General features: G+C 31.1%; 2 protein-coding genes across 2 annotated transcripts; one reads left to right on the top strand and one right to left on the bottom strand.

The window, feature by feature from the left end:
* Positions 1–1,000: 1,000 nt before the first annotated feature.
* On the bottom strand, positions 1,001–9,641 carry LOC141401897 (peritrophin-44-like). The gene is made up of 2 exons (XM_073982453.1): positions 9,481–9,641; positions 1,001–2,299 (listed from the first exon to the last, which is right to left on the bottom strand). The coding sequence occupies exons 1-2, from the start codon at positions 9,482–9,484 to the stop codon at positions 1,095–1,097; spliced, it is 1,209 nt and encodes a 402-aa protein (XP_073838554.1). The 5' UTR covers positions 9,485–9,641; the 3' UTR covers positions 1,001–1,094.
* A 9,131-nt stretch (positions 9,642–18,772) lies between these two features.
* On the top strand, positions 18,773–24,536 carry LOC141403272 (peritrophin-48). Its single transcript, XM_073985459.1, has 3 exons — positions 18,773–18,829; positions 23,178–23,887; positions 23,949–24,536. Exons 1-3 carry the CDS (start codon positions 18,826–18,828, stop codon positions 24,534–24,536), a joined length of 1,302 nt encoding a protein of 433 aa, XP_073841560.1. The 5' UTR covers positions 18,773–18,825.
* Positions 24,537–27,760: the final 3,224 nt, after the last annotated feature.

Raw genomic sequence — 27,760 nt, 5'->3', positions numbered from 1 at the left:
AAATAATCATACGCACGCATGCACAATAAATGTTTTATTGGTTATCGGGTTTGTACACCAAAAATTATGCTAAAAACCTACATAAATGTAGAAAGGGATCTTTAAGAAAATTCAAAACTTATGAAGCAGTCCAAAATCTTCCGCTTTTTAAAGCTTTTAAAAGGCTTTTAGAACCTTGAAAAAATATATTAAAATTTTTGAAGACACAAATGCGCAATTTTTTGCAGAAACTCAAAAGGGATGTTATGAAAATTGTAATTTCGTACTTTGCCGAATATTTTAAGCTCTGCCTAGAAGAAAAAATAATTCAAATAACTTTAAAAATGCCCAAGTTATGGCCAATTTTGTACGAGTACTTTCTATAATTGATAATCTTACTCTTACTTGTCCAATAAATTATATAATAACTATCGGAGTTTTCCGTAAACAATTATAGACGATAATTACAAAAATTTAGGGAAGAATGTCTAAAGATTTCTTGGAGATTTAAACAACCACAAACAAAGATGTTTATAAAGCGTATGGAACACTTTTGGATCCATATTACTGTTTCGTGAAATTCAAAGGATTTTGGCCAAATTGTGATACTATAGAAAATACTAAATTTTTATACCAAAACTAAAGTGGAATGTTCTCCGCATTTTTGTTTCGTATTTTGTTGAATATTCTTAGATTTCCATAGAGGAAACAATAATTCAAACAACAAAAACAAAAAAAAAATAACATTTTTGTCCGCGTACTTTCTAATAATAATAATAATAATCATACGCACCCGTGCACAATAAATTGTTTATTCATTATCGGCGCTTTTCGCCATAAAATCATACTAAATAATAACATAAATATAGAAAGGATTCAATAAGAATTTCTGGACTTATTCAAAATCTCAATAACTTGCGGTATTAAAGGGCTTACGAGTTATATGAAGAAACTTAAAGACACTTTTTGAGCCGCATTTTTTTAATTTTTGGAGACTTACAAATTAAAAACAACATTTGAATTTTATCTCTTCTGGTGTTATAGATTTAAAATTTATTATCAGTTAAAGTTATATAAAAGAGAATGTATCGGATACAGCACACTTTGTATGATGTCTAAAGTAGTCTTGGGACTGGTACTGCTGATAGAACTTTCGGTTTCAATACCGATACCAATGAAACGAAATCTGCATTTGGATTAAGGGTTGTTGCAGCCTGGCCATACACCATCTGTGTTGTAGTACCGGCACCATCATCATCAGCAGAAGCAGAGGCAGCATCAGCAGCACAGGCGACATAATTAACCACACGATTCACACACAACTGGGCCAACTCATCAAAATACTCCCCCTCAGGACAGACAGCATTTCCAATCGTTTTACCATTTTGACACAACGAAAATCCCCGACAACCATCATCATTCACATTTGCCATTTGTATGAAATCCATACCGAGGGTAACACAACGATCATGATCACATTTGATACTGGTTCTTGCCACACACTGGCCACCATCTGTGGGATCAAAGAAACGATCAACAGGACACCTGCCATGACGCATATCAAATTCCCCATCGACAAGGGCACCGCAATAGAAATAACCATCACATGACACCCCATCCGAAATGAAAACTCCTGCTTCGGTACATTCCACATCTGCGGGTATATCTTCGGGAACATTGGAATTATGTTGGGCACAATCCACATGACTGGGATAATCACAACCGCCACGATATGCATCAAAATAGAAACCATCGGGGCAGGTACCATTCAATAGCTGTGATTGCCAACAAACCTGATATTCCGTACAAGATCCGGGAACACCAATGAACACTCCCTCCGGCACAATATTACAATAATCTTCCGGCAGCATGGTTATTTCGCAGGAGAAATTTCGTACACAATTGTTGGTCTCGGGATTGTAATTCAGGCCTGTGGAACATTGACCTCTGGTGCCCACACCATTGGCACAATAGTAGTAATAATTACAGCTATAGGGATCATCCACAAAACCTGTTGGCCTCTTGGCACACGGATCACTGGAAAGGCATGTTATTGTTGTTGGATCGACACATTCCCCCGTGTTGCGATCATAAAATTGATCCCCGCATGATCCGCTGATGCTGGTGTCATTCATACAAGTGATATAGACATTGCAGTAACGTTGATCCTTGATTTTCGTTCCATTGGCAATCAGGGGGCAGAGGTCAGTGGGATCGAAGTCACTCGTACTTTGGGCCCAAGCCTGCTGGGGGGCTGTTAGTAATACCAGGTAACAGGTGATGACGACAGCATTAACACTCAATGCCCGGGTTAATTTAACTGAAATGACAAAAATAAAAAAAGATTAAATGTTTATACCACCAAAGACCACAAAACGTGGATTTTTGAAGGATATTTTTCATCTACCCAAAGCCCATCAAGCGTGAATTTTAAAAAAAAAATGTTTTCATTGAACCAAAACCCATCAAACGTGGATTTTTTAAAGAAATTTCTTCATCCAAACAAAGACCACAAAACGTGGATTTTTTTAAGAAATTTTTTCATCCAAACAAAGACCACAAAACGTGGATTTTTTTAAGAAATTTTTTCATCCAAACAAATACCACAAAACGTGGATTTTTTAAAGAAATTTTTTCATCCAAACAAAGACCACAAAACGTGGATTTTTTAAAGAAATTTTTTCATCCAAACAAAGACCATCAAACGCGGATTTTTTAAAGAAATTTTTTCATCCAAACAAAGACCACAAAACGTGGATTTTTTAAAGAAAATTTGTCATCCAAACAAAGACCACAAAACGTGGATTTTTTAAAGAAAATTTGTCATCCAAACAAAGACCACAAAACGTGGATTTTTTTAAAGAAAAATTTTCATCCAAACAAAGACCACAAAACGTGGATTTTTTAAAGAACATTTTTCATCCAAACAAAGACCACAAAACGTGGATTTTTTAAAGAACATTTTTCATCCAAACAAAGACCACAAAACGTGGATTTTTTAAAGAACATTTTTCATCCAAACAAAGTCCACAAAACGTGGATTTTTTAACGAAAAATTTTCATCCAAACAAAGACCACAAAACGTGGATTTTTTAAAGAACATTTTTCATCCAAACAAAGACCACAAAACGTGGATTTTTTAAAGAAAATTTTTCATCCAAACAAAGTCCACAAAACGTGGATTTTTTAAAGAAATTTTTTCATCCAAACAAAGACCCCAAAACGTGGATTTTTTAAAGAATTTTTTCATCCAAACAAAGATTTTTTTAAAGAAATTTTTTCCTTGACCCAAAGCGTGGATTTTTTAAAGAAATTTTTTCATTGACCCAAAGCCCATCAAACGTGAATTTTTTTAAGAAATGTTTTCATCCAAACAAAGACCACAAAACGTGAATTTTTTAAAGAAATTTTTTCTTTGACCCAAAGCCCACAAAACGTGGATTTTTTAAAGTATTTTTTTCTTTGACCCAAAGCCCACAAAACGTGGATTTTTTAAAGAATTTTTTTCTTTGACCCAAAGCCCACAAAACGTGGATTTTTTAAAGAAATTTTTTCCTTGACCCAAAGCCTACAAAACGTGGATTTTTTAAAGAAATTTTTTCCTTGACCCAAAGCCCACAAAACGTGTATTTTTTAAAAAAATTTTTTCCTTGACCCAAAGCCCATCAAACGTGGATTTTTTAAGGAATTTTTTTAATTGACCCAAAGCCCATCAAATGTGGATTTTTTAAAGAAATTTTTTCTTTGACCCAAAGCCCAGCAAACTTGGATTTTTTAAAGAATTTTTTTAATTGACCCAAAGCCCATCATACGTGGATTTTTTAAAGAATTTTTTTAATTGACCCAAAGCCCATCAAACGGGTTTTTTTTAAAGAAATTTTTTCTTTGACCCAAAGAACACAAAACGTGGATTTTTTAAAGAATTTTTTCTTTGACCCAAAGCCCACAAAACGTGGATTTTTTAAAGAATTTTTTTCTTTGACCCAAAGCCCACAAAACGTGGATTTTTTAAAGAATTTTTTTCTTTGACCCAAAGCCTACAAAACGTGGATTTTTTAAAGAAATTTTTTCCTTGACCCAAAGCCCACAAAACGTGTATTTTTTAAAAAAATTTTTTCCTTGACCCAAAGCCCATCAAACGTGGATTTTTTAAGGAATTTTTTTAATTGACCCAAAGCCCATCAAATGTGGATTTTTTAAAGAAATTTTTTCTTTGACCCAAAGCCCAGCAAACTTGGATTTTTTAAAGAATTTTTTTAATTGACCCAAAGCCCATCAAACGTGGTTTTTTTAAAGAAATTTTTTCTTTGACCCAAAGAACACAAAACGTGGATTTTTTAAAGAATTTTTTTCTTTGACCCAAAGCCCACAAAACGTGGATTTTTTAAAGAATTTTTTTCTTTGACCCAAAGCCTACAAAACGTGGATTTTTTAAAGAAATTTTTTCCTTGACCCAAAGCCCACAAAACCTGTATTTTTTAAAAAAAATTTTTCCTTGACCCAAAGCCCATCAAACGTGGATTTTTTAAAGAATTTTTTTAATTGACCCAAAGCCCATCAAATGTGGATTTTTTAAAGAAATTTTTTCTTTGACCCAAAGCCCAGCAAACTTGGATTTTTTAAAGAATTTTTTTAATTGACCCAAAGCCCATCAAACGAGGTTTTTTTAAAGAAATTTTTTCTTTGACCCAAAGAACACAAAACGTGGATTTTTTAAAGAATTTTTTTCTTTGACCCAAAGCCCACAAAACGTGGATTTTTAAAGAATTTGTTTTTGACCCAAAGCCCACAAAACGTGGATTTTTTAAAAAAAAAATTTCTTTGACCCAGGCCCACAAAACGTGGATTTTTTAAAGAAATTTTTTCCTTGACCCAAAGCCCATCAAACGTGGATTTTTTAAAGAATTTTTTAATTGACCCAAAGCCCATCAAATGTGGATTTTTTAAAGAATTGTTTTCATTGACCCAAAGCCCATCAAACGTGGATTTTTTAAAGAAATTTTTTCATTGACCCAAAGCCCATCAAACGTGGATTTTTTAAAGACATTTTTTCATTGACCCAAAGCCCATCAAACGTGGATTTTTTAAAGAAATTTTTTCATTGACCCAAAGCCCATCAAACGTGGATTTTTTAAAGAAATTTTTTCATTGACCCAAAGCCCATCAAATGTGGATTTTTTAAAGAATTGTTTTCATTGACCCAAAGCCCATCAAACGTGGATTTTTTAAAGACATTTTTTCATTGACCCAAAGCCCATCAAACGTGGATTTTTTAAAGAAATTTTTTCATTGACCCAAAGCCCACAAAACGTGGGTTTTTTAAAGAAATTTTTTCTTTGACCCAAAGCCCACAAAACGTGGATTTTTTAAAGAAATTATTTCTTTGACCCAAAGCCCACAAAACGTGGATTTTTTAAAGAAATTTTTTCTTTGACCCAAAGCCCACAAAACGTGGATTTTTTAAAGAAATTTTTTCTTTGACCCAAAGCCCACAAAACGTGGATTTTTTAAAGAAATTTTTTCTTTGACCCAAAGCCCACAAAACGTGGATTTTTTAAAGAAATTTTTTCTTTGACCCAAAGCCCACAAAACGTGGATTTTTTAAAGAAATTTTTTCTTTGACCCAAAGCCCACAAAACGTGGATTTTTTAAAGAAATTTTTTCTTTGACCCAAAGCCCACAAAACGTGGATTTTTTAAAGAAATTTTTTCTTTGACCCAAAGCCCACAAAACGTGGATTTTTTAAAGAAATTTTTTCTTTGACCCAAAGCCCACATAACGTGGATTTTTTAAAGAAATTTTTTCTTTGACCCAAAGCCCACAAAACGTGGATTTTTTAAAGAAATTTTTTCTTTGACCCAAAGCCCATCTAAACGTGGATTTTTTAAAGAAATTTTTTCTTTGACCCAAAGCCCACAAAACGTGGATTTTTTAAAGAAATTTTTTCTTTGACCCAAAGCCCACAAAACGTGGATTTTTTAAAGAAATTTTTTCATTGAAAAATCCACGTTTAGTGATCTTTGGTGGGAATAAAAAAATTCGTTAAAAAATCCACGTTTGGTGGTCTTTGGTGGGATGCAAAATTTCTTTAAAAAAATCCACGTTTGGTGGTCTTTGGTGGGATGCAAAATTTCTTTAAAAAAATCACGTTTTGTGGTCTTTGGATCAATGAAAAATATTCTTAAAGAAATTTTTTCTTTGACCCAAAGCCCACAAAACGTGGATTTTTTAAAGAAATTTTTTCTTTGACCCAAAGCCCACAAAACGTGGATTTTTTAAAGAAATTTTTTCTTTGACCCAAAGCCCACAAAACGTGGATTTTTTAAAGAAATTTTTTCTTTGACCCAAAGCCCACAAAACGTGGATTTTTTAAAGAAATTTTTTCTTTGACCCAAAGCCCATCTAAACGTGGATTTTTTTAAGAAATTTTTTCTTTGACCCAAAGCCCACAAAACGTGGATTTTTTAAAGAAATTTTTTCTTTGACCCAAAGCCCACAAAACGTGGATTTTTTAAAGAAAGTTTTTCTTTGACCCAAAGCCCACAAAACGTGGATTTTTTAAAGAAATTTTTTCTTTGACCCAAAGCCCACAAAACGTGGATTTTTTAAAGAAATTTTTTCTTTGACCCAAAGCCCACAAAACGTGGATTTTTTAAAGAAATTTTTTCTTTGACCCAAAGCCCACAAAACGTGGATTTTTTAAAGAAATTTTTTCTTTGACCCAAAGCCCACAAAACGTGGATTTTTTAAAGAAATTTTTTCTTTGACCCAAAGCCCACAAAACGTGGATTTTTTAAAGAAATTTTTTCTTTGACCCAAAGCCCACAAAACGTGGATTTTTTAAAGAAATTTTTTCTTTGACCCAAAGCCCACAAAACGTGGATTTTTTAAAGAAATTTTTTCTTTGACCCAAAGCCCACAAAACGTGGATTTTTTAAAGAAATTTTTTCTTTGACCCAAAGCCCACAAAACGTGGATTTTTTAAAGAAATTTTTTCTTTGACCCAAAGCCCACAAAACGTGGATTTTTTAAAGAAATTTTTTCTTTGACCCAAAGCCCACAAAACGTGGATTTTTTAAAGAAATTTTTTCTTTGACCCAAAGCCCACAAAACGTGGATTTTTTAAAGAAATTTTTTCTTTGACCCAAAGCCCACAAAACGTGGATTTTTTAAAGAAATTTGTTCTTTGACCCAAAGCCCACAAAACGTGGATTTTTTAAAGAAATTTTTTCTTTGACCCAAAGCCCACAAAACGTGGATTTTTTAAAGAAATTTTTTCATTGAAAAATCCACGTTTAGTGATCTTTGGTGGGAATAAAAAAATTCGTTAAAAAATCCACGTTTGGTGGTCTTTGGTGGGATGCAAAATTTCTTTAAAAAAATCACGTTTTGTGGTCTTTGGATCAATGAAAAATATTCTTAAAAAATCCACGTTTTGTGGTCTTTGGATCAATGAAAAATATTCTTAAAAAATCCACGTTTTGTGGTCTTTGAAACAATTTAATATTTACTTTGCACAAAAACCTTGAAAGGAAAGTGTTATATATCTTAATTTCGTATTATGGGGAATATTCTTAGCTTTCCATAGTCGAAAGAATATTCAAAAGAACTTAAAAATTGTCTACATTATAGCCAATTTAATGAAGCCTTCTCCTATTAATAATAATCATACGCTCCTAAGTCCAATGAATTGTTTATTAAATATGGCTTGTTATTCGTAAAAAATCCTATAATAAGGATACAAAAATCCAAAAGGAATTGTTTAAATAATTTTTGAAGACCCGCACAAACAATTTTTGAAGTAACTTAAAACGACGTGATTTCAAACGAAATTGATGAGACTTTTAAAACCTCATACAACTGAATTTCTTTGTAAAGATTTTAACAACCTTAAACAAAGCCTATTTTAAAGTATATTAGAGGCATTGAAGGTGTTCTTAAGTGTTTCTAAGGGATAGGTTGGTAACGTTCACCTAAATTGTATATAAATAACTCAAAATAATGTGATTTGCTTTTTAAACTGTTTATAGTTTGAAAAATCCCGCATTTTTCACCCAAACCTCAAAAGAAAGCTGCTACATGTGTTAATTTTGTATTATCGGAAATATTCTTGACTTTCCATAACTTAAAAAATATTCAAAATATCTTAAAGATTGTTAAAGTTATGGCCAATTTAATTAAGCAACCTCCTATTAATAACAATCATACGCACACTGGGTCTAATAAATTGTTTATTAGATATGACCCGTTTCTCGTAGAAAATCTTATAAAAAACCACCAAGGATTGTTTGAAGAGTTTTTAAAGATCTCTACAAGGAATTTTTTGAAGGACTTTAGACCTAAAAACTAAGTCATTCTAGACCTCTAAAACCTCACAAAACTTGATTTCTTTGAAGAAGCTTTTAGAAACTTATTTTAAACTATTTTTGAGGTTTCTTAGAAGGTTCTTAAGTTTTTTAATGGATATTTTGGTCACGTTCACTTAAATTGTTTATAAATATCAGCAAATAATGTCATTTAATTTTTAAAATTTTTGTTGTTTGGCAAGCCCCTAATTTTTTACCCAAACCTCAAATGAATGAAGGCACAGATATTAATTTCGTATTTTGAGAAATATTCTTGGCCTTCCATAATCTAAAAAATATTTAAAATAACTTAAAAACTGTCAAAGCTATGATGAATTTAATAGAGCTACTTCCTATTAATAATAATCATACGCTCCCAAGTCCGATGAATTGTTTATTAAAAATAACCTGATTTTCGTAAAAAATCGTACACGAAAGACACACAAATCCAACAAGGATTTCTCCAAGGATTTTTGGAAAACTCCACAAATAATTTTGGAATGATCGGAGAACTACAAAAACTTGCTTTGAAAGAATTTTGGTAGACTTAAAACCGAGGCATTTCTTTAAAGAATTTCTGCAAGTTTTTTTAAAACCTCAAACAGAGAAAACTTTTAGAGAATATTCTTCCAGGGTGGGTCAGCTATTAACGTCGATTGTTATAGAATTTTTTGAAGGCCGACCAACGACCAAACGAAGATTTTTTATTTTTTTTTTTTTCAAGTATTTACTAAGCACTGAACTTAGATGAAAATATTTTATTTGTCATGTTTTAAAAAATATTTTTGAAGTATCGGTTAGTCACCAAACTTTAAAGACTTATTTTAATTTTTCAAACAAAGAGCAAAGCCATAAAAATTGGATTCATTTGCACAGTTTATATATAGCCGCTGACAATTTATTTCCTCAGTCTTTGTAAGAGCACCTCATACTCCGTATAGTTCTGAATAACACTTCAAGTTATCACTTTTAAAGTTTCATTAAATAAGATTCCACTTCCTTGTCTCTTTTTTATTTTTTCTCATTTCACTTCCAATTTCCCTTTTGTCAACAACTTTGATAAGATATCGATCGGACTGTTCTTGTTGCACAACTGTCAAACCTCTGACATTTCTGCATAAATTCATGTCAACTTTTTGTTTGATTGAACACTCACACATTTCTCTTTTTTAACGGAAATAAAAAAAAACACAAATGTTTAAAACGCTCAGTTTGGCTTAGAGTTTTCTTTCGTTTTCGATTTTAATAATTGCCGTTTGCCTCCGGCATTCGTAGGCATAAGAACACACCGCCAATTACTAAAATACACAACTAACTTTCGAATATTTTCCAACACTTCCTTAAGTATAAATGTTAAATTAATCATCAAATGCTAATAAAGGCTACTAACTTCATAAATTATTCGCTTGACAATTGTGTGTCGATGATCGAAAACCTTTGGGCAAAATCGCCCCGTTCGAACAACAACAAAAAGTAGATATAAATTGGAATACATACAACAAATTAGGCGTAATTAGAACATAAAAACAGGGGCGTTCAATTGGAGGGGAGCATAGTGAGGGGTTTTGTTAGCAGTTGCCTTAAGAACAACCGCTGTTAGCGCAAACAATGTAATTTTATTTTTCAAAATTTTCATAGTTCGTCAAATTCCATATTTTTCTACCAAACCTCAAAGGGTAGGGGTAAACGTTATAATTTTATATTATGGAGAATGTTCTTAGCTTTCCATAACCGAAAAAATATTTCAAAAAACTTTAAAAATATCAAAGTTATGCCCAATTCTTTAGAGGTACTTTCTATTAATAATAATCATACGCACCAGGGTCCAATCATTTGTTTATTAAAAATAACCCATTTTCGTAAAAAATCATTCAAAATCGTTGCAGAAATCCAACAGAGATTTTTATTTAAAAATCCATGTTTAATGATCTATGGGTGGTTGGAAAAAATTATTTAAAAAATCCACGTTTATTGGTCTATGTCTATGGGTGGATGGAAAAATTTATTTAAAAAATCCACGTTTATTGGTCCATGGGTGGATGGAAAAAATTATTTAAAAAATCCACGTTTATTGGTCCATGGGTGGATGGAAAAAATTATTTAAAAAATCCACGTTTATTGGTCTATGGGTGGATGGAAAAAATTATTTAAAAAGTCCACGTTTATTGGTCTATGGGAGCATGGAAAAAATTATTTAAAAAATCCACGTTAATTGGACTATGGGTGGTGGAAAAAATTATTTAAAAATCCACTTTTATTGGTCTATGGGTGCATAGAAAAAATTATTTAAAAAATCCACGTTTATTGGCCTATGTCTATGGGTGGATGGAAAAAATTATTTAAAAAATCCACGTTTATTGGCCTATGGGTGGATGGAAAAAATTATTTAAAAAATCCACGTTTATTGGTCTATGGGTGGATGGAAAAAATTATTTAAAAAATCCACGTTTATTGGCCTATGGGTGGATGGAAAAAATTATTTAAAAAATCCACGTTTATTGGCCTATGGGTGGATGGAAAAAATTATTTAAAAAATCCACGTTTATTGGCCTATGGGTGGATGGAAAAAATTATTTAAAAAATCCACGTTTATTGGTCTATGGGTGGATGGAAAAAATTATTTAAAAAATCCACGTTTATTGGCCTATGGGTGGATGGAAAAAATTATTTAAAAAATCCACGTTTATTGGTCTATGGGTGGATGGAAAAAATTATTTAAAAAATCCGCGTTTATTGGTCTATGGGTGGATGGAAAAAATTATTTAAAAAATCCACGTTTATTGGTCTATGGGTGGATGGAAAAAATTATTTAAAAAGTCCACGTTTATTGGTCTATGGGAGCATGGAAAAAATTATTTAAAAAATCCACGTTAATTGGACTATGGGTGGTGGAAAAAATTATTTAAAAATCCACTTTTATTGGTCTATGGGTGCATAGAAAAAATTATTTAAAAAATCCACGTTTATTGGTCTATGGGTGGATGGAAAAAATTATTTAAAAAATCCACGTTTATTGGTCTATGGGTGGATGGAAAAAATTATTTAAAAAATCCACGTTTATTGGTCTATGGGTGGATGGAAAAAATTATTTAAAAAGTCCACGTTTATTGGTCTATGGGAGCATGGAAAAAATTATTTAAAAAATCCACACCTATGGGTGGATGGAAAAAATTATTTAAAAAATCCACGTTTATTGGTCTATGGGTGGATGGAAAAAATTATTTAAAAAATCCACGTTTATTGGCTTATGGGTGGATGGAAAAAATTATTTAAACAAAATTTTAATAAATCCACATTTATTGGTCTATGGGTGCATGGAAAAAATTATTTAAAAAATCCACGTTTATTGGCCTATGGGTGAATGGAAAAAATTATTTAAAAAAAAAATATTTAATAAATCCACATTTATTGGTCTATGGGTGCATGGAAAAAATTATTTAAAAAATCCACGTTAATTGGACTATGGGTGGTGGAAAAAATTATTTAAAAAATCCACTTTTATTGGTCTATGGGTGCATAGAAAAAATTATTTAAAAAATCCACACCTATGGGTGGATGGAAAAAATTATTTAAAAAATCCACGTTTATTGGTCTATGGGTGGATGGAAAAAATTATTTAAAAAATCCACGTTTATTGGCTTATGGGTGGATGGAAAAAATTATTTAAACAAAATTTTAATAAATCCACATTTATTGGTCTATGGGTGCATGGAAAAAATTATTTAAAAAATCCACGTTTATTGGCCTATGGGTGAATGGAAAAAATTATTTAAAAAAAAAATATTTAATAAATCCACATTTATTGGTCTATGGGTGCATGGAAAAAATTATTTAAAAAATCCACGTTAATTGGACTATGGGTGGTGGAAAAAATTATTTAAAAAATCCACTTTTATTGGTCTATGGGTGCATAGAAAAAATTATTTAAAAAATCCACTTTTATTGGTCTATTGGTGCATAGAAAAAATTATTTAAAAAATCCACGTGAATTGGACTATGGGTGGTGGAAAAAATTATTTAAAAAATGGGTGGATGTTAAAAATTATTTAAAAAATCCACGTTTATTGGTCTATGGGTGGATGTTAAAAATTATTTAAAAAATCCACGTTTATTGGTCTATGGGTGGATGTTAAAAATTATTTAAAAAATCCACGTTTATTGGTCTATGGGTGGATGTTAAAAATTATTTAAAAATCCACGTTTATTGGTCTATGGGTGGATGGAAAAAATTATTTAAAAAATCCACGTTTATTGGTCTACGGGTGGATGTTAAAAATTATTTAAAAAATCCACGTTTATTGGTCTATGGGTGGATGGAAAAAATTATTTAAAAAATCCACGTTTATTGGTCTATGGGTGGATGGAAAAAAATATTTAAAAAATCCACGTTTATTGGTCTATGGGTGGATGGAAACAATTATTTAAAAAATCCACGTTTATGGGCTTGTGGGTGGATGTTAAAAATTATTTAAAAAATCTACGTTTATCGGTCTGTGGGTGGATATTAAAAATTATTTAAAAAATCCCCGTTTATTGGTCTGTGGGTGGATGGAAAAAATTATTTAAAAAATCCACGTTTATTGGTCTATGGTTGCATAGAAAAAATTATTTAAAAATCCACGTTTATTGGTCTATGGTTGCATAGAAAAAATTATTTAAAAATCCACGTTTATTGGTCTATGGGTGGATGGAAAAAATTATTTAAAAAATCCACGTTTATTTAGTGAATAGAAAAAAATATATAAAAAATCCACGTTTATTGGTCTATGGGTGCATAGAAAAAATTATTTAAAAAATTCACGTTTATTGGTCTGTGGGTGGATGAAAAAAATTATTTAAAAAATCCACGTTTATTGGCCTATGGGTGGATGGAAAAAATTATTTAAAAAATCCACATTTATTGGTCTATGGGTGGATGGAAAAAATTATTTAAAAAATCCACGTTTATTGGTCTATGGGTGGATGTTAAAAATAATTTAAATAGTGCACGTTTATTGGTATATGGGTGGATGGAAAAAATTATTTAAAAAATCCACGTTTATTGATCTTTGAGATGAATAAATTTCTTTAAAAAAATCCACGTTTATTGATCTTTGAGATGAATAAATTTCTTTAAAAAAATCCACGTTTATTGATCTTTGAGATGAATAAATTTCTTTAAAAAATCCACGTTTATTGATCTTTGAGATGAATAAATTTCTTTAAAAAATCCACGTTTATTGATCTTTGAGATGAATAAATTTCTTTAAAAAATCCACGTTTATTGATCTTTGAGATGAATAAATTACTTTAAAAAATCCACGTTTATTGATCTTTGAGATGAATAAATTTCTTTAAAAAATCCACGTCTATTGGCCCATGGGTGGATGTTAAAAATTATTTAAAAAATCCACGTTTATTGGTCTATGGGTGGATGGAAGAAAATATTAAAAAATCCACGTTTATTGGTTTATTGGTGCATAGAAAAAATTATTTAAAAAATCCACGTTTGATGAGCTTTGGTTCCATGAAAAAATTATTTAAAAAATCCACGTTTGATGAGCTTTGGTTCCATGAAAAAATTATTTAAAAAATCCGCGTTTGATGAGCTTTGGTTCCATGAAAAAATTATTTAAAAAATCCACGTTTGATGAGCTTTGGTTCCATGAAAAAAATTATTTAAAAAATCCATGTTTGATGAGCTTTGGTTCCATGAAAAAAATTATTTAAAAAATCCATGTTTGATGAGCTTTGGTTCCATGAAAAAAATTATTTAAAAAATCCACGTTTGATGAGCTTTGGTTTATTGATCTTTGAGATGAATAAATTTCTTTAAAAAATCCACGTCTATTGGCCCATGGGTGCATAGAAAAATTATTTAAAAAATCCACGTTTGATGAGCTTTGGTTCCATGAAAAAATTATTTAAAAAATCCACGTTTGATGAGCTTTGGTTCCATGAAAAAAATTATTTAAAAAATCCCAGTTTGATGAGCTTTGGTTCCATGAAAAAAATTATTTAAAAAATCCACATTTGATGAGCTTTGGTTCCATGAAAAAATTATTTAAAAAATCCACGTTTGATGAGCTTTGGTTCCATGAAAAAATTATTTAAAAAATCCATGTTTGATGATCTTTGGTTCCATGAAAAAAATTATTTAAAAAATCCACGTTTGATGAGCTTTGGTTTATTGATCTTTGAGATGAATAAATTTCTTTAAAAAATCCACGTTTATTGATCTTTGAGATGAATAAATTTCTTTAAAAAACCCACGTCTATTGGCCCATGGGTGCATAGAAAAATTATTTAAAAAATCCACGTTTGATGAGCTTTGGTTCCATGAAAAAAATTATTTAAAAAATCCGCGTTTGATGAGCTTTGGGTCCATGAAAAAAATTATTTAAAAATCCACGTTTGATGAGCTTTGGGTCCATGAAAAAAATTATTTAAAAAATCCACGTTTGATGAGCTTTGGGTGCATGAAAAAAATTATTTAAAAAATCCACGTTTGATGAGCTTTGGTTCCATGGAAAAAATTATTTAAAAAACGTTTTATCAGCTTTGGGTGCATGAAAAAAATTATTTAAAAAATCCACGTGAAAAAAAATTATTTAAAAAATCCACGTTTGATGAGCTTTGGGTGCATGAAAAAAATTATTTAAAAAATTCACGTTTGATGAGCTTTGGGTGCATGAAAAAAATTATTTAAAAAATCCACGTTTGATGAGCTTTGGGTGCATGAAAAAAATTATTTAAAAAATTCACGTTTGATGAGCTTTGGTTCCATGAAAAAAATTATTTAAAAAATCCACGTTTGATGAGCTTTGGTTCCATGAAAAAAATTATTTAAAAAATCCACGTTTGATGAGCTTTGGTTCCATGAAAAAAATTATTTAAAAAATCCACGTTTGATGAGCTTTGGTTCCATGAAAAAAATTATTTAAAAAATCCACGTTTGATGAGCTTTGGTTCCATGAAAAAAATTATTTAAAAAATCCACGTTTGATGAGCTTTGGTTCCATGAAAAAAATTATTTAAAAAATCCACGTTTGATGAGCTTTGGTTCCATGAAAAAAATTATTTAAAAAATCCACGTTTGATGAGCTTTGGTTCCATGAAAAAAATTATTTAAAAAATCCATGTTTGATGAGCTTTGGTTCCATGAAAAAAATTATTTAAAAAATCCACGTTTGATGAGCTTTGGTTCCATGAAAAAAATTATTTAAAAAATCCACGTTTTATGAGCTTTGTGTCCATGAAAAAAATTATTTAAAAAATCCACGTTTTATGAGCTTTGTGTCCATGAAAAAAATTATTTAAAAAATCCACGTTTTATGAGCTTTGTGTCCATGAAAAAAATTATTTAAAAAATCCACGTTTTATGAGCTTTGTGTCCATGAAAAAAATTATTTAAAAAATCCACGTTTTATGAGCTTTGGTTCCATGAAAAAAATTATTTAAAAAATCCACGTTTTATGAGCTTTGGTTCCATGAAAAAAAATTATTTAAAAAATCCACGTTCGATGAGCTTTGGTTCCATGAAAAAAAAAATATTTAAAAAATCCACGTTTGATGAGCGTTGGGTGCATGAAAAAAATTATTTAAAAAATCCACGTTTGATGAGCTTTGGTTCCATGAAAAAAAATTATTTAAAAAATCCACGTTTGCTGAGCTTTGGGTCCATGAAAAAAAATTATTTAAAAAATCCACGTTTGCTGAGCTTTGGGTCCATGAAAGAAATTTTTTTAAAAAATCAACGTTTGATAAGCTCTGGATCTATGAAAAAATTATGTAAAAAATCCACGTTTGATGAGCTTTGGTTCCATGAAAAAAATTATTTAAAAAATCCACGTTTTAAAAAATCCCAGTTTTATGAGCTTTGGGTCCGTGAAAAAAAATATTTAAAAAATCCACGTTTTAAAAAATCCCAGTTTGATGAGCTTTGGTTCCATGAAAAAAATTATTTAAAAAATCCAAGTTTGCTGAGCTTTGGTTCCATGAAAAAAATTATTTAAAAAATCCAAGTTTGCTGAGCTTTGGTTCCATGAAAAAAATTATTTAAAAGATCCACGTTTAATGAGCTTTGGTTCCATGAAAAAAATTATTTAAAAAATCCACGTTTAATGAGCTTTGGTTCCATGAAAAAAATTATTTAAAAAATCCACGTTTGATGAGCTTTGGTTCCATGAAAAAAATTATTTAAAAAATCCAAGTTTGCTGAGCTTTGGTTCCATGAAAAAAAATATTTAAAAAATCCACGTTTGCTGAGCTTTGGTTCCATGAAAAAAATTATTTAAAAAATCCACGTTTAATGAGCTTTGGTTCCATGAAAAAAATATTTAAAAAATCCACGTTTTAAAAAATCCCAGTTTGATGGGCTTTGGGTCCGCGAAAAAAATATTTAAAAAATTCACGTTTATTGTTTGAGAGGTACATGGAAAAAATTATTTAAAAAATCCACGTTTATTGTTCGAGATGTGCATGGAAAAAATTATTTGAAAAATCCACGTTTATTGTTCGAGTGGTGCATGGAAAAAATTATTTAAAAATCCACGATTATTTTTCGGCAGGTGCATGGAAAAAAATTATTTAAAAAATCTACGTTTATTGTTCGAGAGATGCATGGAAAAAATCATTAAAAAAATCCACGTTCTTTGTTCGAGAGGTGCATGGAAAAAATTATTTAAAAAAATCCACGTTTTTTTTCGAGAGGTGCATGGCAAAAATTATTTAAAAATCCAGGTTTATTGTTCGACAGGTGCATGAAAAAAATATTTAAAAAATCCGCAATAGGTGGTCTTTGGTGTGAAAAAAATCTGAAAAAATCCACTTTTAGTTGAATAAAAAAATTATTTGATAAATCCATGTTTGGGGAATACCCAACCAAACCCTTTTCCTTTTGCTAGCCCCACACCTGTCCTCAGCTACACTTGTTTTAAATATTTGTTTTTATTTCTACCAACACAAGCTGTAGTGTTAATAACTACAAGAATTTCTGATATCAGTAGCTGATTAATCAAATTAACAGACAGATTTGTCTTTACTTTAGTAATGTGAGTGTGTGTGTGCGTGAATTATGAAAAACCAAACCACTGGCCACGGTTGCCACTTTTGGTGTTGTTTGTGCCTTTATCGGTAAACAAAGTCTTATCACCACCACTAACAAAATTCTGAAATTTAAGTCATAGACAATTTGACAGTTCGATAAGTTTTCTGTGTTTGTTTGCTGTAATAAATTTTAATTTGACAGTTGGGATTGTTTTTCACTTGCTGTGGCCTCTGCTCGGCATGAATGAATATTGAACGAAGGCGACGCGGCGGTGGTGGTGTAAAGTGCAATTATTATTTAATTGTTTATTTGTTATTTTTTTATGGGATCACAAATCATTTTTTTGTTTTAGTTTTTAAACTAAAGAAATGAATTCCAGAAATAGCTTAGAAAATCCCTTTGCCATGAGTATTTCCGCTGATAGTATGAATGAAACAGAAACTTCTGCGAGGTACTCCGGCCTCTTTGTGGTGGAAAGTGAAATTAAGTAGAAGGTGTTATTTGTTTTGTTTTTATGGGGCTGTTAATACAAATTTTTATTTTACTATTTTTTTTTTTTTTTTTGTGGAATTCTTAGGCAATCTGTGATAAAGAAAGTTCTGGGATAGATGACGCATATCACATTTTATTTTCTCATTATTTAGTTGCATTTTATTTCCTAGGTACTTTATCGATATTTTCAGCTAATTTAGATACGTTATCCACATTATTTAGATTGCGTGGGGATACTTTACCAACTTAGATACTTTATCTGCGTTTATTTTGGCAGCGTAGATATTTTATGAACATTTTTTTATCTAAATGCCAGAGAACTCACCTCTATTATTTCAATAAAAAATTGTGATTTGTAACTCCATGGAACAGCTTAGCTTCTTCACTGCCCCAAATCTATATACATATGTGGATAGTATAAACATTAATTAATAATTTAAATATTTTCCGAAATTCTTCCCAACATGGCGGCCTCTTGCCCACACGCCACTAAACCCGTTAATTTTTTCCCAATTATTTTCAATAACATCACATCAATCTTACTATACATCCTCATGATAAAAAAATTAGGCATTAACCTGTGTTTTGGCGAAAAATTTTAAATTTAGAACTAATTAATTACGAAACCGGGTATATTTTTAAAAACATTGACTCATCCTCAAATCACATAATCGGTATATAACCAATTACGATTTTACTCTCTCTCTCTCTCTAGTACTTCACTCTCACTCCAAAACAGATCAATCATTTATGTTCAAATGATAAATGAAGACAACTACCGAAAATAGACAAAATGTCTGATTTGTTTATGTCCAAGTTTTGGACATCATCACTTTAAGATATGATCGTTCCATTGATTTGCTGAAGTACTATAAAATAAGTGAAATTCCTATTTGGCGAAAACAGTTTTTATTTTATTTCGCAAGAAAGAACATTAAAAAACATTAGATTGACGTAAAAAGAATTCGAGGAAAACAAATTATGGGTAAGGAGTTTGATAAATCCAGAAGAAAAAAAAAGAATATAGTGGTGAACATATTTCAGTTTAGTGTTCAAGGATAAAGTATAAAATGCACATATATAATGTAGATACTTTATCAAAGTCATTTGGATAACGTAGATACTTTATCCACATCATTAGACATTGTAGATACTTTATCCAAGTCATTGAGTTATATAGATACTTCATACAACTGATTTGGAAATGAAGATACACCATCAAAGTGATTTGGATAACGTAGATATATAATCTGCATCATTTGGATAACGTAGATACTTTATCCACGTCATCTGAGTTACGTCGATACCTTTTTCAAGTTATTTGGATAATGTACGTACTTTATCCACGTAATTTGGATAATGAATATACTTTATCCAGGTTACTTGGATAAAGTTTATACCTTATTCTAGTCATTTGGATAACGTACATACTTTACCCACGTTATTTGAATAATATAAATACGTTATCCATGTCGGTTGGATAACACAGATACTTTATCCTCGTCATTTGATGACGTAGATATATCATCCACGTCATTTGGATAATGTAGATACTTTATCCAAAATATTTGGATAATGTAGATTCGCTACACACGTCGTTTTGTTAATGTAGATACTTTATCCACGCCATTTGCATAACGTGGATACATTATCTACGTCATTTGGATAATGTAGATACATTTCCCACATCACTTGAATAATGTAGATACTTATCCAAGTCATTTGAATAGTGTAGATAATTTATCCAAGTCATTTGGATAATGTAGATAATTTATCCAAGTCATTAGGATATTGTAGATACATTATCCACCTCTTTTGGATGATGTAGATATAATATCCGCGTCATTTGGATAACGTAGATACATATCCAAGTCATTTGGATAGTGTAGATAATTTATCCAAGTCATTTGAATAATGTAGATAATTTATCCAAGTCATTAGGACAGTGTAGGTACATTATCCACGTCTTTTGGATGATGTAGATATAATATCCGCGTCATTTGGATAATGTAGATACTTATCCAAGCCATTTGGATAGCGTAGATAATTAATCCAAATCATTTGGATAATGTAGATAATTTATTCAAGTCATTAGGATAGTGTAGATACATTATCCACGTCTTTTGGATGAAGTATATACAATATCCACGTCACTTGGATAACGTAGATACATATCCAAGTCATTTGGATAGTGTAGATAATTTATCCAAGTCATTTGAATAATGTAGATAATTTATCCAAGTCATTAGGACAGTGTAGGTACATTATCCACGTCTTTTGGATGATGTAGATATAATATCCGCGTCATTTGGATAATGTAGATGCATTATCCACGTCATTTGGATAACGTAGATACATATCTAAGCCATTTGGATAGTGTAGATAATTTATCCAAATCAGTTGGATAATTAAGATAATTTATTCAAGTCATTAGAATAGTGTAGATGCATTATCCACGTCTTTTAGATGATGTAGATACAATATCCGCTTCATTTGGATAATGTAGATACATTATCCACGTCATTTGGATAGTGTAGATAATTTATCCAAATCATTTGGATAATGTAGATAATATATTCAAGTCATTAGGATAGTGTAGATACATTATCCACGTCTTTTAGATGATGTAGGTACAATATCCGCGTCATTTGGATAATCTAGATACATTATCCACGTCATTTGAATGAAGTAGATACATTATCCACGTCACTTGGATAACGTAGATACTTATCCAAGTCATTTGGATAGTGTAGATAATTTATCCAAGTCATTTGGATAATGTAGATACATTATCCACGTCACTTGGATAACGTAGATACTTATCCAAGTCATTTGGATAGTGTAGATAATTTATCCAAGTCATTTGGATAATGTGGATAAATTATCCAAGTCATTAGAATAGAGTTGATACATTATCCACGTCTTTTGGATGATGTAGATGCATTATCCACGTCAATGTAGATACATTATCCACGTCTTTTGGATAGTGTAGATAATTTATCCAAGTCATTTGGATAGTGTAGATAAATATCCAAGTCATTAGGATAGTGTAGATACATTATCCACAGCACTTGGATAATGTAGATACATTATCCACGACATTTGGATAATATAGATACATTATCCACGTCACTTGGATAACGTAGATACTTATCCAAGTCATTTGGGTAATGTGGATAAATTATCCGCTTCATTTGGATAATGCAGGTACATTATTCACGTTTTTTGAATGAAGTAGATACACGTCACGTCACTTGGATAACGTAGATACTTATCCAAGTCATTTGGATAGTGTAGATAATTTATCCAAGTCATTTGGATAATGTAGATAAATGATCCAAGTCATTAGGATAGTGTAGATACATTATCCACGTCTTTTGGAGGATGTAGATACAATATCCGCGTCATTTGGATAATGTAGGTACATTATCCACGTCTTTTGGATGAAGTAGATACATTATCCACGTCTTTTGAATGATGCAGATACAATATCCGCGTCATTTGGATAATGCAGATACAATATCCACGTCTTTTGAATGAAGTAGATACATTATCCACGTCACTTGGATAACGTAGATACTTATCCAAGTCATTTGGATAGTGTAGATAATTTATACAAGTCATTTGGATAATGTAGATAAATTATCCAAGTCATTATGATGATTTCAATGAAGTAGATACATTATCCACGTCACTTGGATAACGTAGATACTTATCGAAGTCATTTGGATAATGTGGATAAATTATCGAAGTCATTAGGATAGAGTAGATACATTATCCACGTCGTTTGGATAATGTAGATACATTATCCAGGTCTTTTGGATGAAGTAGATACATTATCCACGTCATTTGGATAATGCAGGTTTTGGTAATGTAGATACTTTATCCACGTCATTTGCATAACGTGGATACATTATCTACGTCATTTGGATAATGTAGATACTTTTTCCACATCACTTGGATAATGTAGATACTTTTCCCACATCACTTGGATAATGTAGACACTTATCTAAGTCATTTGAATAGTGTGGATGATTTATCCAAGTCATTTGGATAATGTAGATAATTTATCCAAGTCATTAGGATAGTGTAGATACATTATCCACGTCTTTTGCATGATGTAGATACAATATCCGCGTCATTTGGATAATGCAGATACATTATCCATGTCTTTTGAATGAAGTAGATACATTATCCACGTCACTTGGATAACGTAGATACTTATCCAAGTCATTTGGATAGTGTAGATAATTCATCCAAGTCATTTGGATAATGAAGATAAATTATCCAAGTCATTAGGATAGTGTAGATACATTATCCACGTCATTTGGATGATGTAGGTACAATATCCAAGTCATTAGGATAGTGTAGATACATTATCCACGTCTTTTGGATGATGCAGATACAATATCCGCGTCATTTGGATAATCTAGATACATTATCCACATCTTTTGGATTAAGTAGATACATTATCCACGTCACTTGGATAACGTAGATACTTATCCAAGTCATTTTGATAGTGTAGATAATTTATCCAAGTCATTTGGATAATGTAGATAAATTATCCAAGTCATTAGGATAGTGTAGATACATTATCCACGTCTTTTGGATGATGTAGATACATTATCCACGTCATTTGGATAATGTAGATACATTATCTACGTCACTTGGATAACTTAGATACTTAATCCACGTCATTTGGATATTGTAGATACCTTATCCACACCACCTGGATGACGTAGATACTTATCCATGTCATTTGGATAATGTAGATAATTTATCCTAGTAGTTTGGATAATATAGGTACTTTATCCGGGTCATTTAGATAACGTAGATACTTTATCCAAGTCATTTGGATAACAAGATAATTTATCCACATCATTTTGATAAGGTAGATACTTTATTCACGTCATTTTTGTAATGCGGATACTTTATCCACGTCGTTTAATAACTTAGATACTTTATCCACGTCATTTGGATAAAGTAGATACATTATCCATGTCATTCGGACAATATATATATACAATATATATATATATATATATATATATATATATATATATATATATATATATATATATATAATGTAGATATTTTATCCACATAATTTAGATAACGTAGATACCTTATCCACGTCATTTGGATATTGTAGATACTTTATCCACGTCATTTGGAAAATGCAGATACATTATCCACGTCTTACGTATAATGCAGATACTTTATCCACGTCTTATTATGCACATCTACAAACGATCTATTTTTCTAAATCTTTTCTCCCTTTCTCTCACTCTCTCTCTTCTTCTTCTCTCCTTTCCTCCTCCATCATCCTGCAGGTTCTCATTTCTTTCTCACCCTTGCCTGCGTGGCAGTTTTGGCCGCCTGCAGCCAGGGTTTACCATCAAAGTTCAATATGAACCACTTGTGTGCCTTGGTCAATGATGGTCTGATGATTTCTTCTCTGGATGCTTGCGATGCCTATTACGAATGTCGTGGTGGTAGAGCTATTCGACAAATTTGCTCAAGCGGCTACATCTTCAGTAAGGAAGATCAAATCTGCCGTCCTCAAGAAGAGGTACAATGTGCTGTATCGAGTAGTATACCCTGTTCCGGTTATCAAGTCGGAGCATGGGCTCCAGTTGCTGGTTCATGTACCGATTTTTATTATTGCAGTCAAACTGGCCCGGAACGTGCCACCTGTCCATATGGTGAATATTTCAATCCTCTGAAACAGGCCTGTGTTTATCCCAATCAATATAGTTGTGCCGCTGGATCAACGGCGGATTCGGATGCCAATGTTAGCGTTGAGATTGGTAGTGGTGAAGATACTAGCGATACTGGTGCAGAGATTTCAATTACCATTACTTTGCCCCTGAACCTGTGTAACTTTATACCAAGCAACTTGTTCTTTGGTAGTCCCTCCGACTGTACCGGATGGAATAAATGTATTGATGGTGTTATGCAAAGTGGAATCTGTCCCAATGACTTGGAGTACAATGTGCTGACAATGATGTGTGAATATCCTCAAACGGTGACATGTTCTCAGGTGGGTTGTGGAGATTTATTGAGTGGTGATTAATTGGTAATTAATTGTGTTTCTGTTTTAGGTTACCAATGATCCCTTCTTGGCCCCGGATACCTGCAATACCAAGAATGCCAAAAAGGCTGGCAACACCTGCGACACCTATTTCGTCTGTGATGGCAGTTATTATCAAATTGCAGAATGCCCCAGTGGTGAATTTTATGATACCGTTAGCCAAACCTGTGTTGACCGCTTGCAGGCCCGTAACAATTGTGATCGTTGTGAGGGTACCACCAACTCTTTCGTCAACATGTATTCGGCCAGCAATTGCACAGGTTATTTGTATTGTCTCAATGGTGTTGAGGTCTCCTCGGGTTATTGTTCAAGCGGCAGCTATTTTGATGAACGTGTTGGTGCCTGTGTCATGGGTGCCAGTGATCCTTTGTTGGGTTGTTGTAATCCCCAATACTATAACTCCAGCTCCGATACAAACGGCAGCAGCAGCACCACAGAAGCCAGTGAAGCTACCACAGATGCCGATGTTGATGCCAAGGAAACAACTGTTGCTGCTGAAGATGATGCCACCACTGAAGCTGATAGCAGTTCAGATGATGAAAGCAGCACAGATGTTACGGATAGTTCTGATGTTACCACAGCTTCCCTTACAGCATAAATATTTTTCTTCTCTAAAAGCTTTTAGAGCTTAGAATGTTTTAAAAAATAAAACGATTATATAACAGCAAACCAATGAACGCGGATTTTTTTAAATAATTTTTTCCAAGGACTTCTAGAGCAATAACGTGGATTTTTTAAATAATTTTTTCCAAGGATTTCTAGAGCAATAAACGTGGATTTTTTAAATAATTTTTTCCAAGGACTTCTGGAGCAATAAACGTGGATTATTTAAATAATTTTTTCAAATGACTTGTGGAGCAATAAACGTGAATTTTTAAAATAATTTTTTCCAAGGACTTCTAGAGCAATAAACGTGGATTTTTTAAATAATTTTTTCCAAGGACTTCTAGAGCAATAAACGTGGATTTTTTAAATAATTTTTTCCAAGGACTTCTAGAGCAATAAACGTGGATTTTTTAAATAATTTTTTCCAAGGACTTCTAGAGCAATAAACGTAATTTTTTTAAATAATTTTTTCCAAGGACTTCTAGAGCAATAAACGTGGATTTTTTAAATAATTTTTTCCAAGGACTTCTAGAGCAATAAACGTGGATTTTTTAAATAATTTTTTCCAAGGACTTCTAGAGCAATAAACGTGGATTTTTTAAATAATTTTTTTCAAGGACTTCTAGAGCAATAAACGTGGATTTTTGAAATAATTGTTTCCAAGGACTTCTAGAGCAATAAACGTGGATTTTTTAAATAATTTTTTCCAAGTAATTCTAGAGCAATAAACGTGGATTTTTTAAATAATTTTTTCCAAGGACTTTTAGAGCAATAAATGTGGATTTTTTAAATAATTTTTTCCAAACACTTCTAGAGCAATAAACGTGGATTTTTTGAAATATTTGTTTCCAAGGACTTCTAGAGCAATAAACGTGGATTTTTTAAATAATTTTTTCCAAGGACTTCTAGAGCAATGAACGTGGATTTTTTAAATAATTTTTTTCAAGGACTTCTATAGCAATAAACGTGGACTTTTTTAAATAATTGTTTCCAAGGACTTCTAGAGCAATAAACGTGGATTTTTTAAATAATTTTTTCCAAGTAATTCTAGAGCACTAAACGTGGATTTTTAAATAATTTTTTCCAAGGACTTTTAGAGCAATAAATGTGGATTTTTTAAATAATTTTTTCCAAACACTTCTAGAGCAATAAACGTGGATTTTTTAAATAATTGTTTCCAAGGACTTCTAGAGCAATAAACGTGGATTTTTTAAATAATTTTTTCCAAGGACTTGTGCAGCAATAAACGTGGATTTTTTAAATAATTTTTTCCAAGGACTTGTGCAGCAATAAACGTGGATTTTTTAAATAATTTTTTCCAAGGACTTCTAAAGCAATAAACGTGGATTTTTTAAATAATTTTTTCCAAGGACTTCTAGAGCAATAAACGTGGATTTTTTAAATAATTTTTTGCCATAGGCTTCTAGAGCAATAAACGTGGATTTTTTAAATAATTTTTTCCAAGGACTTCTAGAACAATAAACGTGGATTTTTTTAAATAATTTTCTCCAAGGACTTCTAGAGCAATAAACGAGGATTTTTTAAATAATTTTTTCCAAGGACTTCTAGAGCAATAAATGTGGATTTTTTAAATAATTTTTTCCAAGGACTTCTGGAGCAATAAACGTGGATTTTTTAAATAATTTTTTACAAGGATTTCTAGAGCAATAAACGTGGATTTTTTAAATAATTTTTTCCAAAAATTTCTAGAGCAATAAACGTGGATTTTGTAAATAATTTTTTCCAAGGACTTCTATAGCAATAAACGTGGATTTTTTAAATATTTTTTTTCCAAGGACTTCTAGAGCAATAAACGTGGATTTTTTAAATATTTTTTTCCAAGGACTTCTACAGCAATAAACGTGGATTTTTTAAATAATTTTTTTAAGGACTTCTAGAGCAATAAACGTGGATTTTTTAAATAATTTTTTTAAGGACTTCTAAAGCCATAAACGTGGATTTTTTAAATAATTTTTTCAAGGACTTCTAGAGCAATAAACGTGGATTTTTAAAATAATTTTTTCCAAGGACTTCTGGAGCAATAAACGTGGATTTTTTAAATAATTTTTTCCAAGGACTTCTAGAGCAATAAACGTCGATTTTTTAAATAATTTTTTCCAAGGACTTCTGGAGCAATAAACGTGGATTTTTTAAAATCATTTTTTCCAAGGACTTCTGGAGCAATAAACGTGGATTTTTTAAAATCATTTTTTCCAAGGACTTCTAGAGCAATAAACGTGGATTTTTTTAAATAATTTTCTTCAAGGACTTCTAGAGCAATAAACGAGGATTTTTTAAATAATTTTTTCCAAGGACTTCTAGAGCAATAAACGTGCATTTTTTAAATAATTTTTTCCAAGGACTTCTAGAGCAATAAACGTGAATTTTTTAAATATTTTTTTCCAAGGACTTCTAGAGCAATAAACGTGGATTTTTTAAATAATTTGTTCCAAGGATTTCTAGAGCAATGAACGTGGATTTTTTAAATAATTTTTTCCATGGAATTCTAGAGCAATAAACGTGGATTTTTTAAATAATTTTTTCCAAGGACTTCTAGAGCAATAAACGTGGATTTTTTAAATAATTTTTTCCAAGGATTTCTAGAGCAATAAACGTGGATTTTTTAAATAATTTTTTCCAAGGATTTCTAGAGCAATAAACGTGGATTTTTTAAATAATTTTTTTCAAGGATTTCTAGAGCAATAAACGTGGATTTTTTAAATAATTTTTTCCAAGGACTTCTAGAGCAATAAACGTGGATTTTTTAAATAATTTTTTCCAAGGACTTCTTGAGCAATAAACGTGGATTTTTTACATAATTTTTTCCAAGGACTTTAGAGCAATAAACGTGGATTTTTTAAATAATTTTTTCCAAGGACTTTAGAGCAATAAACGTGGATTTTTTACATAATTTTTTCCAAGGACTTTAGAGCAATAAACGTGGATTTTTTAAATAATTTTTTCCAAGGACTTTAGAGCAATAAACGTGGATTTTTTAAATAATTTTTTCCAAGGACTTCTAGAGCAATAAACGTGGATTTTTTAAATAATTTTTTCCAAGGATTTCTAGAGCAATAAACGTGGATTTTTTAAATAATTTTTTCCAAGGACTTCTAGAGCAATAAACGTGGATTTTTTAAATAATTTTTTCCAAGGACTTCTAGAGCAATAAACGTGGATTTTTTAAATAATTTTTTCCAAGGACTTCTAGAGCAA

Source organism: Musca autumnalis, unplaced genomic scaffold (genome assembly GCF_047663935.1).
Source record: "Musca autumnalis isolate F117 unplaced genomic scaffold, ASM4766393v1 scaffold_4, whole genome shotgun sequence".
Lineage (NCBI taxonomy): Eukaryota > Metazoa > Arthropoda > Insecta > Diptera > Muscidae > Musca > Musca autumnalis.
This window is presented reverse-complemented; position numbering and strand designations above follow the sequence as displayed.